At 36.7% G+C, this 15,685-nt stretch overlaps 1 protein-coding gene across 1 annotated transcript in view; it reads left to right on the plus strand.

Moving 5' to 3' along the window:
- Window positions 1-3,768: 3,768 nt before the first annotated feature.
- Adam7 (ADAM metallopeptidase domain 7) overlaps window positions 3,769-15,685 on the plus strand; it is a 55,336-nt gene continuing 43,419 nt past the window's right edge. Inside the window, exons 1-4 of the mRNA XM_005373907.1 lie at window positions 3,769-3,820; window positions 4,909-5,012; window positions 8,921-8,997; window positions 15,181-15,259. Of these exons, the coding sequence (XP_005373964.1) occupies window positions 3,769-3,820; window positions 4,909-5,012; window positions 8,921-8,997; window positions 15,181-15,259 (312 nt within the window). The remainder of the gene's footprint in view (window positions 3,821-4,908; window positions 5,013-8,920; window positions 8,998-15,180; window positions 15,260-15,685) is intronic.

Consider the following 15,685-nt stretch of genomic DNA (forward strand, 5'->3'; position numbering starts at 1 on the left):
GAAGAAGAAGAAGAAGAAGAAGAAGAAGAAGAAGAAGAAGAAGAAGAAGAAGAAGAAGAAGAAGAAGAAGAAGAAGAAGAAGAAGAAGAAGAAGAATGAGAAGGAAAAGAAGAAGAATGAGAAGAAAAAGAAGAAGAAAGAAGAGGGGAGGGGAAAAAGGAAGAGAGAGGAGAAGAGAGGAAAGGAAAGGAGGGGAGGGAAGAGGAGAGGGGAGGGAAGAGGAGAGGAGAGGAAAGGAAAAGAGAGGAGAGGAGCAGAAATGAGTGAAGCTAAAGCAGTAAAAATACTAAAAGTTGAACACCGAAACTGCTTTTAAAGAATTAAAGAAATCAATCCTCATTTAGCTTTAATATGGGAGAGGAATTACTGTTAAGTTATTTACATACATTGTCTTATTCTTCACAATGTCTCCTCCAAATTAGATACTACTTTTATCTTCATTTTGAAAGACAAAAACTGAAACACTAAAAAACCAAATATTGTCTAAAATCTACAGGAAATTTAAGCAGTGGGAGTTGAACCCAGTTAATATTACTCTGAATGAGTACCTTAATTTACTATATAAATTCCTTTAAAATTAAATTCTAACACAATAATTATATGTAGCACCTCAAGTTTATAAATGTGTTAATGCACAGGTTCAGTAAAAATCTATTGACAACCTAATATTCCAGGAACTGAAGATGGGGTGGAAAACAGACAAAATCTTTGTCCTTACAGAATTTATATTTTAAGGAAGAGATTCAAGAAATTAAAAAAGCAAACAGGAAAATGTACAGCATGTTGGACTGTGACTCCTGCAAGGTCACAAAGGGCCTAGAGTTGCCAAGCTGGAAGTGGAAAAGTTTATTTTTACAGAAGTGCTTGGAGAAGACCTCAGTGATGAGTTTACATTGATGTAGAGACCTGAAGGAAAGAGTAAGCAGGACCTGTGACCACCTTAGATGAGAACACTCCATGTAAAAGGAACACCAAGCAAAACCCTTAAGGCAGAGTGTGCTTGGTGTGCTCTTTAAATGCTTAAGAAATATAATAATTGGCTCAGAGTGAGTGAAGCGGGAACTAGTAAGACGTGAAGGCAGAGAACATCAAGATAGAGCACACAGATGGTAGAGGTCATCCTAGGACTTTGGTTAACACTCCAAGATGAGAGACCATTGAAAAAGCTTGCACAAAGGCATCATATGATACAATAATTTTGGAGGACATATGGACAGTGCACAACAGTGAGGTAAATTCAGAGGCTGTTTCTCTAGGCTGCAAACGATGATGTCTGTGGTTAGCACAGAAGTAAATGTGAGTACTGGTCACGGCCTCAATGTCTTTTCAGGATAGAACCAATTGGATTTGCTGATGGATACAGTGCAGGAAAAAGACAGGAACTAAAGATGATTCCTGAGTAATGAAAGGATGGAGTCCTGATATCTAAATCTGTGAAAATAATTTTGGAGAGCAAGAGCAGATACCTGTTTTTCTGCTTGGGTTAGAAATATCTATTAAATAGAGCAGTTAAGATATCAGAAACAGCTGTTTTTATGAGTCTGGAAATCAGACGTTAGATTAGATTAGAGGTTACTTTATAGATCTAAAGCCAAATGTTTGGCAGGCAACCAACTCATTAGTGACCAGAAGGGAAAATTTTTAAGAACTGAGCTCTGGAGCTGGGGATTTAGCTCAGCGGCAAAAGCGCCTGCCTCGCAAGCGCAAGGTCGTGAGTTCGGTTCCCAGTACCGGAGAAAAACCAAAACCAAAAAAAAAAAAAAAAAAGAACTGAGCTCTGGGAATCTGAAAGAAGGATGATCCAGTGAAAGAGACCAAGAACAAACAGTGAATAAACATGGAAGAGATGCATGATTTATATGGAGCTAATTTTTTTTTTCAAAAGTGGAAATGATCAACTCTGTTGAATGCTACTAACAGATATAGTGACAGGAATGATAGTCAATCACTGAATTCAACATAGTGGAGATCGTTGGTAATACTGACAAGAATTTCATAGTTAGATGAAAGATTAAAAGTTGGACAGAAATGGAGACAAGCTATAGAAGTTTTACTGTTAAAACAAGCCAGGAATAAACAGTAGCTGAATACAGGGAGAGAGTGATACAGAAGAACTTTTTTAAAGAATAGCAAAAAACGATCTCGTTTTCATATACATATATTAATTGAGATGATACAATAGATAAAGGAAACAGTTGGTAAAAGATTGACATTGAGGGGGAAAAAGAATAGTCCTCGATGTCCAAGGTTGGACAGACTTTAGAAGTGTGGACAGAACCTGCATAAAATATGAGGCAAACAACTTTCCCCCTTCTCATTAGTACACATTTGCAAGGATAACTGTACGCATCTTGGGGAGCCAGTGCACATACAAGTCACAACTTAATCATTTTCCCATCCCATTCCCCCCACTTCCTTCCTGTCTCTCCCCAACTCAGGCTCCCTCCCCATCTACCCAAATAATTCCTGGAGAGCAACCGCTAATGGTAAGGTGGACGTGACAATGGGGCAAAGTGAGAGACTCTTCTGATGGTTTCTTTATGTTTCTTTTCCACGGCAAAACAGTTCTTTGAGAAACTGTAAAACATGGAGGTCAGGTAGAATGTGTATGCTTGTAAGTTGCCCACGAGCTAGAGAGACAATTGTCCTGTCATGGGGCTAAGCAGACTATTTCAAGGGCTCCGTGTGTGCAAATGTGCCAAATGCTGTTGAGAGGGCAAGTCAGATAAGTGGCCAAAATATTCGCTGCATACAGAAAAGGCTACATCGGTGGATAAATGAGTGAGCTAGTCCGGTAGAACGACAAAGGCAGATGTCACAATGCATCTCTGAGGATTCATCAGACATAAGAAAGTTGCCACAAGAAGTCCAGGTAAGATGTCAAGCGGACAAAGAATTGGCACCAAAAGGGATGGGGGACACATGGGATACAGGATTGAAGATAAAGCTTTAGATGCCAGAAGAGGCTTCCTTTGGATATGAACTGCTTCAGTCTGTAGGAATATTAAACAGAGACTGAACTGGAGAAGGAAACAAGATCTGAAGGGCAGACATAGTGATTGTGTTGACAGTGGAACACCTTCAAGCACCACAAGGAAACACAGCCACGCAAGTAGGTTTGTCCCGGTGCTTTGTGCATTTTCCTATTCCTTTCCCCTTTCATATTACCCTGAAGAAATTCTGTCTTGCAAAGATACTTACCCCACCTTTCTTTCTATATGTTATATATATTTCTGAATTTTTGTGTGTGTGCTCTGTTGTTACGAACAAGTGGTTCTCACATATATAAAAGTTCAGTACTTCTGTTTTATTTATCAAGTGTTCCTTTACAGATTTTACATGCAGTTACCTACACAGCAAAGATTTCACCTCCTTCACCCGAAGTGTATATATAAACACACCTCAGTGATGTTTTTCTAAGACATTCTTGATTGTTTTTTTTTCTAATACATCCTTGGTTTTCTCACTTTTGAAGTTTTAATACATCAGCAATCAGATTGATATTAGACAAGAAGCAGGAATGTGTGCCAAACCACCACCACATCTGTGGCTTTGTTTAATTAGTACAGTTTGTCCAACCCATAAGGTTTAGCCTCAGGCATCTAATGAGTTGTGTAACTGGATCGAAGAGCACTTATTTCCTCGAGCTGGATCAAAACCACCCTTCTGTCTGTCAGACTCCGCATCCTTGCCACAGCAGCAAGGACAGGGAGCGGGGCACGTCTGTGCTCAGGTCTATGAACCCCTCTTCTGCCAGAACCATTCAGAATGCTACCCAGGTGTATATTTTTGATGCTTTTACTCATTTCTCAGATGAAAGGTACGTCTTACTCTTTTTTTTTTTTTTTTGGTTTTTCTCCGGTACCAGGAACCGAACTCACGACCTTGCGCTTTCCAGGCAGGCACTTTGCCGCTGAGCTAAATCCCCATCCCACGTCTTACTCTTCATATCAGGATTTTTTATTGTACAAAGTGATGCCTTTTTAGCCACAAATTTTAAATTTAAGTGATAAAAACATGAGCTATGTATGGATTGGTGACTTTTGTAAAGGATGTACTGTAGTGCTTGGTCTAGGTGATGGCTAGTCAAGAAATCCGATGATTCTGTGAAATACGGTATCAGTCTTAAACCCCGCAGCCCACAGTACGGAGAAGGAGGAAGCTGATGCTTCCCGAATGCCTACATTATGCAGGCACTGTGGTGACCATTGGCCATATTGTATGTGGGAATGTTCAAAATTCTGTATTATCTTCTCCACTTTACAGATAGGAAAATGAGAGCAGTAGTAGCAGGTCAGAGATGACCTATGCTTCTCATGGTCACACAGGTAATAAATCAGGAAAGCTTTGATTCAAATCAGAGACTATTCCAAAAAGCCTTTACTCTCTCCTCTCCTCTTTATTGGTCTGTAAAGTTGGGGATCACTTCACAGATTGTCTCCCAATGTGATAGGACAGGAATTGAAGATTAAGTTTAGCAATAGTGTGGGCCCACCTAAAATTCTCTAACAAGTGGAAGCCATGTGCTTAATTATGGGACTAAATACTTCAAATGCAAATGTTGCTAGATGACAAAGTTCAGCAGTTCATGTTTAAACAGGAGATTGCAGCACAGGCTTTGAAAGGAAGAAGCATCCAGACTGGCATAAGGAGGAAAAGAAAGTAGACAACTGTAGAACAAGGTGAAAACACGGAAGATGAGAGGAATGTGCATGTCTTTACCTCTTTCCAATGTGGTTTATATTTTTGTAATTTGTAAATATCCTTCTCAATCTCTGTACCTGGGGAGCGAGTCGAAAGCACGTACGTGGCTGCTGGTGGGAGCAGGGGAACCGTGGGAGAACACTTCTGTTCTCCAGTCACTGTGAACAAATTTAACCCGGTGGATTCCCCTGTGTTTCCTTTCAGAAAATGTCACCTTTGGAGCAGATGGTCCAGAACTGGCTCATGCTAAAAAGCTTCCTTTTGTTCACAAGCGAGATCTTGAACACACTCATAATTCGGACATACCGGTATTACTTTCCTTTTAGTAGATAAGATTTCCTGCACCCACACACGTGTACAAAGCTGCCTCTGGCCCCCAAACACATGCAAATAGTAGAGAAGATTGTCTATCTTCAGAGGACTCCTGCCCTCCTATGGCATGTGTGCAGGGGGAGACCACCCTTCCAGGGTTGGAGAGCAAAGCTCAACTTTTAGGGGACACCGCTTTCTGTTTTTTGGTTCGGGAGGAATATCACCAACACCTTTCCGGGCTGATTTGAAGCAGTCACGTTTGTTCTGTGCTGCTGCCCTGGAATGTAATCTCCAGGATTTAGTTTGCTTTCCCAGAGATCTGGCATGTAGGTTTACTTGTTGCACATATAGCTTTGCAAAGTTGAAAAACATTCACAGCCACAAAAAGTCCTGCTTAGGCTGTCACTTACAAGAGTGTTTATTCAGGTATTAAAATCTTAAAATATTTAACATTGTTTTCAAAAGTGATGGGATATTCATTATAGAAAACAGATAAAAGATGTGAAAAGGAGCAAGCTTCCAAATTATTTTCCATTCCCACTGTCATAAAAGATGTTAGGCGAATGATTTTAGGTATTTATCTTTAGGCATTTAGAACTGAGGTTTAAAATTTGACCCATAGAAAATACTGCCAGGCATTTTGCCAATAACTGTGGAAGAATGAATCTTTCCCAAGACATCTACTTCCTTGCCCTTCACTGGACGGTTTTCCAAGATCTCCTTGGTTCTGTTTCTTGGCCGTAAGGAAGATACATTTCACTTTCCAAGTGGTCCTATTGACACCGCTTTCTTCTGGTCACTGAGACTGTATAAAGGCAACTCTCCCTCCCCTCCCCTTTGGAAGTCATGTCTAATTTTCTCCAACAACTTTTCTTTTTAAATTTTTTTCTCTTCATCTCCAGTTCTTTTCTCACTTTCTCAAATGCTTTTATTTGTTGAAGTTTAGCACCCAGTAAGGGACAAAACCAGCTTTGTATCACCCATTGTGCGGAAGCTGGTGGGTTTGACTTATTCAGGCCTGATACTAACAGTTCCTTTCTGAATACACAGGGTGAGCCTGGATGCGGGTAGAAAATGCACAGGATGAGCCCCAACCATCTTGTGTTGCTGGGAAAATACCTCAAGCAAACAAAACTCCAAAATCACATGCGGCTAGAGAGAAAAGAACCTAAGAGCCAAATAAAAGAGATCCCAAGGGCCACAGCTGGGACAATTTGAGTAGCAAAATAAATAATGTGGCTTCATACTGTAACGTGAAGTTAAGATCCATGAGCCCATACCGACAGAAATAAGTAAATGCATAGCTAAGTAAATGAGACAGAATAGACACATTTTTGATACAAAAGAATCAATTTATGTAGAAACTCCACTCTTCAGGAGGCAAAGCACAATGCCTCAACATTGTGTGGGGCATGCATTATGACTTTCTTTCAAAGAGCAGGAAGTAGAAGGAGCAAAAAGACTAATCTTACGAGGAAATCACTGGCAAATGCCACCTCTGTCGGGTGATCGAGGCCAATGTCATCAGTGAGGTCTTGTTCACAGAGTGTACTGCATATGTAGTCAGAAAATGGTACTTCAGGGCTGGGGATATAGCTCAGCGGCACAAGCACCTGCCTGGCCGAATCCCAGTACCCCCCCGACCCAAAATGGCACTTCATTCTGTGGTTTTCATCATAAAAATTCATAACTGCAAACTAACCATAAGGAAAACATGTAAAACTTTGAACACCTCACACAAGTACACTTCAAAACCGAGTACACTTAAAAACGTCATGGTCATCAACATTAAGGAAGGTCTGAGAAAGTGTCACAGGTTTAAGATTAAGTACACATGACAAATACGTACAATGTGGTGTCTGGAATGAGATCCTGAGAGAATAATAGGACATCAAGTAAACACATATGTAATCTGAATCAAAACGATCTTTAATAATAGTGTATCGATCTTGATTCTTCAGTTGTGAAAGAATATCGTAGTTGTGTACGATATCAGAAGACAGAAAACTGAGGGCAGTGTGTGTGAACACAACACACTCTTTCCAAGTAATCTTTAGATCTAGAACAATTCTAAAATCAAATGAAATTAAGTTTACTAAAAAGATTATAGAGCCTAGCTTGTGAATATCTTCTGAAATTACCTATTCTTTTTTATTCCCCTGTCGGAATCATCTGCATTCTATCAACACCCTTTAAGTGGCTTGCCTGTCTATAGTACTTGTTTTTGCAGAACCATTAAGTAGAATAAGTAAACCATAAACCATTGTGCTTTCTAAATATTTCTGCCTAAAACCTTTGCTTCTCTTTGGTCTTAGGAGGAGGTCTAAATACTTTACTAATGAAGCTGTTTAGCTCTTTCCTACAGCTTTTCTTCTCATTTGCATTCAACTCATGCTGGACTTTCCAGCAGTACTGAATTTCTCTTGGTTTCTCAAACATGCTGAGCTCCTTCCTGCCTCAGGACCTTTACATGTACTGTTACCTGCCTATGCCTGATTCTTTCTGTATTGCTGAGAGGGCACTTGCATTTCTCTCATTACGATTCTTACCATGCACTGTTACTGGGTTGTTTCTTTTTCTTCTTTGCCAGGTTGGAACTTCTTTTGAGCAAGGGCCTCCATCCTGTACACTATTACACTTTTTGTTTTCACTGTGCTTGAGGTAATAACTGTTAAATAAGAGATAATAGCTGTTAAATAAATGACAATGAATTAGAAAATATAAAAGATACATGACCAACAACTACGAACCTTAAATTGCAAAGATTTCTTAGTGCACACAATATAATATAATACCACAAAAGAAAGTGCTGAAACCACACAAATTGGAAATTTGTATATAAGTCACACATAATGAACTGCACCAATGAAAAGTATCAATGCTAAGGGTTCTCAAAGACGAAAATGTATCACCATAAGCTATCATTTTAAAGTCTTTTATTAATGACCATATCTATTACTGACAAGGATATGTAGCTTTCCAATAGTAGATATTACAGCTAATAATATACAAACTGGAATTGCTATACATTGCTGGTGAAGTTCTAAGTTTGTATTTTCTTTCTTCAGGAGATTTTGTCAGTATTTATGGAAAGCTTATATTTTTTTCCCCATGTTGTTGACAATGCAACTCTAACTTCAGATAAACAAAACTAAATTTCTTATATATAAGACTAAATAAATAAAATTTTGTTCACATTGTGCTTTGCAATCCTAAAACACACTCTATGGAAAAACATATATATATATATATATATATATATATATATATATATATATATATTTTTTTTTTTTGTTTTTTCTCCGGTACCGGGAACCGAACTCAAGACCTTGCACTTGCCAGGCAGGCGCTTTTGCCGCTGAGCTAAATCCCCAGCCCCAAACATTTATAAAAATAGGAAATGGGCTTGATTTTTGGAGTGAAATTGGAGCCTATGAATCAGTATACACAAAATTGTTAAAAATTCATATTCAGGGGACTGGGGATTTAGCTAAGCGGCACAGCACCTGCCTGGCAAGCGCAAGGTCATATGTTCGATTCCTGGTACTGGAAAAAAAAAATTCATGTTCAGAAGACTTGTGTTTGTAGGGGATTGTGTGTATACATACAATCTTTTGCATATTCCTGGATGAAGGGAAAATATACACTTTCCATTTTATTTTATAACTAGAACAAAAATCCTCTGAAATTTTAATTAAAAAATAACTTGAGTTACATCTTCCTTATACATCTAGATCTCTTTAAATTCGGCTTTATGGGGATTTATTCCCTGAAAGTGCTGTTGGGGCACTGGATCAGTGTGGGGTTGGACATCAACCATCCACTGACTGTACTCCGCTTGGCCACCCTCAGCCTACACTAAACAAGGGCGTGTGGAAGTCACACGCGGAATCTTGTCTTACAGGAAGCATATGAAGAGGAAGTGTTGTACGAAGTGAGACTAAGTAGGAAAACTTTAATCCTTCACCTTCTGAAATCAAGGTAGGTTCTGTTGTGAATTAATACCTTATAGATTTATCTTATGGTATCCTATTTTTTTGTAAAAACTACTGGTAAAGTGAATTTCTACAGCTGTTGGAATTTTGTATAGTACATGGGTTCTTCCTCTTCAAACATCAGCCCACATCTCACAATTGCTTAAAAATTATAGACATAGCTCTCTAGTTCTTGAATTAATACCTATTTTGAGTAGTTGGAGTTCTTGGACCTTTAAACTGTCACTGTAAAAAGAAATCTGATATGTTAGTGACTTTTGAATCATCTGAACAAAAGAAAAATTTAAAACATATTTTTTTAAACTGAATTTTAGGGACAGAAAGTAGATATTAAACCAAGTTATTTTGGAGAATGAGGTATGAACTGGGAAAACTTGCTTCGTCGTGACGGCTTATGTAGCCAAATCATCTGAATGCCTTCAGGCCTTCATCGCTGCTCTTAATTTCCACTGCTTTCCTGTAGATGCAGATAACAGTGCTGTCAGAGCCGCAAACATCAGAAATATGGAAAGTTATCTAGTGCTACGTAAAAGGGAAGGGTGACACTTGCAGAATTAAGATTCTGCTCTATTAGCTCAAAACAAAAAACCAACAAAAATACAGAATTAACAAGTCCATCCATTCTGTAGGTAACATGTAGAAATGCAAGCCTAATACCATGAATATATTGACAATATTTTCATAGTCTGCATATTTTATGTATCTCCTCATGAAGGAAGATAATATTTATTAAGCAATTTCTATGCACCTTTCCTTAAGGTTACTTCTTAATTCCTACAATATACACATGAAGTGTGTGTACTTAAAACAATAATTTGTAAAGGTCAGAATGCAAGTTCTTTTGCATTTCTGCATAAAATTTGAACCCCCTGTTAATTCCAGAAAAAATTACTTGCTGAAATTTTATTTGGGGCTTTATTCAATCTATACATCCATTTAAAACTCTTTAGTTGATACCTCAGTAATGTTAGGTATTAAAGTTATAACTCTATTTAAGTCTTCTTTAATTTCTGTCAAATATCTCTTATAGTTTACACTGTACAGCACTAGGTCGTCTTCAACATATTTCTAAATATTTAATAACTGTAGTGTCCTTGGAAGTAGAGTATTTTGCTATTTCATTCATCTATTATTTGAAAATACTATACAGAAATATATTGTTTTTTAGATTAACTTTTGTTGGGGAGATGTTAATTTATTCATTATTTTGTGGATTACTTAGAAATTTTCTAGATAATTACTCATCTTGTCATTTGAAAATATCAACAGTTTTTTGTGATAATTATTCCTCATTTCTATGCTTTATACCAATGGCTAGAGCCTGCGGTACAATTTCATCAGAAATATTGAGAGTTAGCAAACTTAACATTGTTCCTGGTCTTAAACAGAAAGTTATTAAGCGTTAAATAATTAAATATGACTTTACCTATAGATTTGTCATTATTGTAGCTTATTAGATTAAGAAAATTTTGTGAGAAGTTTGTTCAAAAAAATTGTTTGCACCCATTGAAATGTCCATAATATGATTTATATTGACCAATTTTAAGTGTTAAACCATTCTTGCATCTCTGGGGTAACTTCAGTTTTCATGATACATTATTTTCGAATACATTGTGATAGCTGAGTGTGGTAGCACACGCCTGTAATTCTAGCACTCAGGCAGGCTGAATCAGGAGGATCTCAAGTTCAAGTCTATTCTGGGCAAATTAGCAGCTTAAAAAACCTTGTCTATAAATAAAAAATAAAAAGGTACTGGGGAGATAGCTCAATGTGGAGGCCCTAGGTTCAATCCGCACTACCATGAACAAAACAAAAATACATACATACATACATACATATACATACATACAGAGGTATTCAATTTACTACTATCTTGCTAAAGGTTTTTGAAATTATGTTAAAGATGGATATTAGGCAATATACTGTTTTTGTGACATATGTCAGATTTTGATTTTAGATCATGTTGGGCTCATAAAGTGAATTGGGAGGTATTCTTTCATCTTATGTTTCCTAAAAGGTGTTATTACTTTTAGAACATCTGATAGAATTTATAAATAAAATCCACACCTTGAGGATAATTTTGTATATTTGTAGGGAAGAGGGGTGAGGAGGAGGTTTTATTGGAAACTCAACTTCATTAATACAGAGTTATTCAGATTTTTTTATAACATTTTGTGTCAGTTCTAAGCTAAAATTTTACAAAGGTATCTATTTCAACTAAGTTGCCTTATTTTGGGCATCAGATGTTTTTAATATTCTTACTATCTTTAGTGTATATAAGATAAAGATAGAAGGATATGCAGTATATAATATACATACTAAACTCTTTAATTTCTGATACTGGTAATTTGAGTTCTTTTCTCTCTCTAAGAGACTTTACCAATTTATATTTTTTCAAGTAGGTAGAATCCAGCTCTTTTGATTGCTTCCATATTTTCTATTCTTTTTGCCATTCCTTCTGTGTTTATTTTCTTCATTATTTGTTTCATATTCACTTTTCTTATGGAAATATTTACTACTGTATATTACAAGTGTTTAAAGCTGTTGCATTTCCAACACATAATGCAAATGATATGTTATGTTTTTATTATCATTTATTTAAAAATACTTCCTCTTTTCCTTTGAGGTTTCTTCTTTGACCCATGGATTGTTTTAGATTTATTACATAATTCCAATACATGGAATTTTCTTCCAAGTATTTCTGTCAATTATTGTGCATTTTACATTTTGTTACCTAAAAACAAAATATCATTCTGCCTTCTGCCTTTACTTTTTCCAATATATCTGTGTGATTACATTTGGAAAATGTCTCTTATAAGATGGCATTTAGTTGGGTCTTGATTTTTAATAAATCCTGATAATTTTGGATTTTTTAATTGAGATGCTTAACATTATGATTGATATGGCTAGGCTGGATATTTCAATTCTGTTTTTCTCCTTTTATTTATGTCTCTATTCTTTTTTTACTGACTTCTTTTAGATCTTTGGAATATTTGAGGTTTTTATTTATTTTTCCACTTTATCAACTGGCTGGACATCAGAAGAGAGAATTTCGGGGTTGTAAAACACACATAGTGAACAGAGGGTCAAAATCTTCCTCACAGAATGTAGAAGTTTGTTTGAGCAGGCCTTTAAAATATTTCTAGAAATTTGTCATACTGAAATAGGGTCAGGGGTGTCCAGAGGGATCTTGTGGAACAATTATTTAATGATGTTTCTTAATGCCTGGCCAGTCAGACTTTTTTGAGGATTGTCATTAGGTTCAGGGACTACTGTACGTGATAAGGTCTGTTACCGAGGAGTAGAAATTGGATATTGCATGAGGGAGTGGAAACTGACAGCCCAGGACCCAGGTGGGGTTAGTGGACAGAAATTTCTGAGAGGAAACAGCAGTTGGGTGGAGTGTAGCTAAAAACCAACTTCTTGCTAAGACCAGGTTGATTTGTCAGCACCAGAGAGATGAAGGTGAATGAGAAACTTGATCATATACCAGGGATGGACAGCTCCAGCTAAACTGACTTAGTGTGATTCTTTTGCTAAAACGGACTTTACAAGTACTCAGAAGGGCCTAGAAGAAAGTTAGATGCCTGATTAAAGTTTGGTCAAGCAAAGAATTATTGTCAGGGGTGAGAGAAATATAGACAAATTTAAAGACTCTGAAATACCTTGTTTCTTTGCTGTAAGGAATTTTGAACTCTGTGGATTTTAATAATCATTTTCTCAGAATTTATTGAAAAACTCATTAGCGCACTTATCCTAACACTATTTAAGCAGTCACTACTATGCCACATCACTCTTAAATGAGGAACACTGTAGTCAAACTGCAATTTATGTATATGTGTGTTCATTTATTTTATTTTTAATTGACCAAAAATGCACATGATGGTTTGAAATATGTACAGATTATGGGATGGCAAACTCCAGATTTATTGTCCCATGGATGTATCATTCTTTTGTAGACAGCACACCTAAAATCTACTTTGTTAGAAACCTTCTAGTAAACAATACATTGTTATTAGCTAGAGTCATCACACTGTAAGACTTGAACTTAAGCCACTTATATAACTAAAACAATTCTTTTAATTTCACACAATTCCCATGATTTTTATTTTTTAAAAATCTATGATGACTCTATAAGCATTTTTCATGATGTATTACATACTCCAATACTTCAAAAATGTTTAACTGGTGGGACACATGTGTCTGATTGCCATCTTGGTCAGTCCACTGGCTGAGCAGATCTTACCAATGGCGTAAAACTTATGGAGGCATTGTGGTTATGTACTATTCATATATTTTGAGATCTAGAGTAAAAGTAAGCATAAGTTGTGACTGTCTACTGGCCCAACATGTTGGTATTGAATATAGTAATATTACAGGGTAGAATTCCAGCTGGTATAATATTGTATACAATTTCTTAAAATTTACATATTGTGATCTATTTTTGAAAAAATGAAATTTTAGTACTTCTACCTCCAGAGAAATGGAATCTGTTCTACTTTTCCCTACTCCCTGCGCTAAATACAACTAAAACCTTTGGACATTATAAAATAAATGTAAAGCTGAAAGATGGAGAGAAGAGGTAGACCAGCTACAGATTTTGATATCCAAGAAATGACAGCATGAATAAAAACAGTCCACTAAGTTTCCTGCAATACACTACCAGTCTGGCATTGAGCAGGAAGCTGACAGTCTGAGGGGAAATGACTCCCTTGTCACAGAGAAAGTCAGTCCTCACGATGGCTCGCTTGACTTCTCTTTTACTTTTACAGATTATTTATTTATAGAAGATGGTCTTGAAGTCATCATTGTTAAATGCTGGAAACTTTTAAAGCTCAGCTCTTTTATTCCAAAAGCCTTAGCTTTCAAGACTAATGTTTCTGTCTTCAGTTTCAAAATCCTAATTTTCAGAGTAAAATGAAAGCCAATGACTTTATTTCTTGTTCTTCAATTCAGCTGTGGCAAATATCTGAATTTGTATGTACAATAGTAGGTGCTTTTAATCTGATGGAAAGGGCTGAGCAGAAGCAGGATATATCTATTGGTTATTCAGAACCTCACCCCTTTATGTATGCAAAGAAAAGAATACAAAGAATTAAATGCAAATATTAGCAGTAATAGATATATGGCAATGGTGGAATTTAGGGTAATTTCTTCTATACTTTTGTATGTTTTCTAAATTTCTTATAATGAATACATGTTGCTTTTTATCCAAATGTGTAGCTATTTGATTACTATATATTAAGATTACATACGTTTCATGTATATCACATGTTTTTGCATTAATTTTAGCTCTCAGGTTTTAATATTGACTCTGAGTTGTTTATAAAATGCCATTTTGGTAAAATTGCCACAATCTTTTTCTGGTTTTTCTATCATCTTTATAATATCATTAAAGTTAGAGATGGAGGGAGGGGAGAGAAAAGAAAGGGAAAGAATTTCTTTTTAAAGTTTTGATTAAAAAATGGAAATAGAATTTTTGCAAATGGGGAGGGGAAGAACAGTTGGTGGGAGCAGGGAAGAAGAGGAGGGGAAAAGGGACAAAAATAGAATTAAAATGTCTCATGTACATGTACAAACTACCCACATTAAATGTAATTATTATGTACTGTTGTCATGGTTTGTGTCTGGGTGTCCCCCCAAAGCCTCATGCAGTCATGGGGTGGGCTTCTAGAGTTTTTGATTGATCCATAGTCCAATGCTGGGATTATAGGTGTGAGTGCTACACCCACCCGCCCTGGGGTGGATAGTTTGCATACAGTGTAAGGGAGGGAACTAGGCTGCTTCCGGTTGCTTCTCCCTTTTTGCTGTTGTTGCTTTTGCTGTTTTCCCACCGCCATGAACTGTTGCCTTCTGCCATGGGCCACTCTGCCTTGGAGCCAGCCAAGTATGGACTGAAACCTCCACAAACTGTAACCTAAATAAACCTTTCCTTCCTTAATTCTTGGCATCAGGTATTTTGTCTCAGCAGTGAGAGAAAATTAACCAAGACAACTGCAAACAGGTACCAATAAAATTTTTTTTAAATTAAAAATATTTTCTAGTTTTAGCAGGAGATACCTTGCTGAGATTTGAAGGCAGTGTAGAGGTCTTTCTACTACATGCTTGGTTTTCTCTGTTAGATTTGTAGCATGAGTAAATGTCACCTCTTCTCTGCCTTCTTTTTCAGAGAATTCCTTGGCTCAAATTACAGTGAAACGTTCTACACCTTACAAGGAGAAATACTCACCAGGCATCCTCAGATAACGGTATATTATAGAACCTTCCTGTACTGTTTCTTTGAAATTATCATTTCCTGATGTGACTTTGAATTTCAATTCTAGCTTTCTAAATTTCTCCAGAAAGTGCTATATCACAAGTGAGTTTTGAATTGCTTACTCTTAATGAATGTTGCTGGTGTAGAAAATATGATCCTTTCAATATTAAAGGAAGGGATCACAACAAACTGAGGACTGCAGTGTATTTTCTTTTACTATGCTGATTCCTGTTAGACTCCATAGTGTTAAACAGAAGAAGACCAAAACAGAACTCCAGTGAATTGCATATAAGGCACCTTCCTGGGTTTATAAAGTTTAGAGATAAAAATCTAAACATAGGAAACCAAATTGAAATCTCCATCCAATTGATTCATGTATGAATTTTCAATCCCTTGCCCAGTTCTTCTGATCCATCAA

Source organism: Chinchilla lanigera, unplaced genomic scaffold (genome assembly GCF_000276665.1).
Source record: "Chinchilla lanigera isolate Chin_1 unplaced genomic scaffold, ChiLan1.0 scaffold00002, whole genome shotgun sequence".
Classification (NCBI taxonomy): domain Eukaryota; kingdom Metazoa; phylum Chordata; class Mammalia; order Rodentia; family Chinchillidae; genus Chinchilla; species Chinchilla lanigera.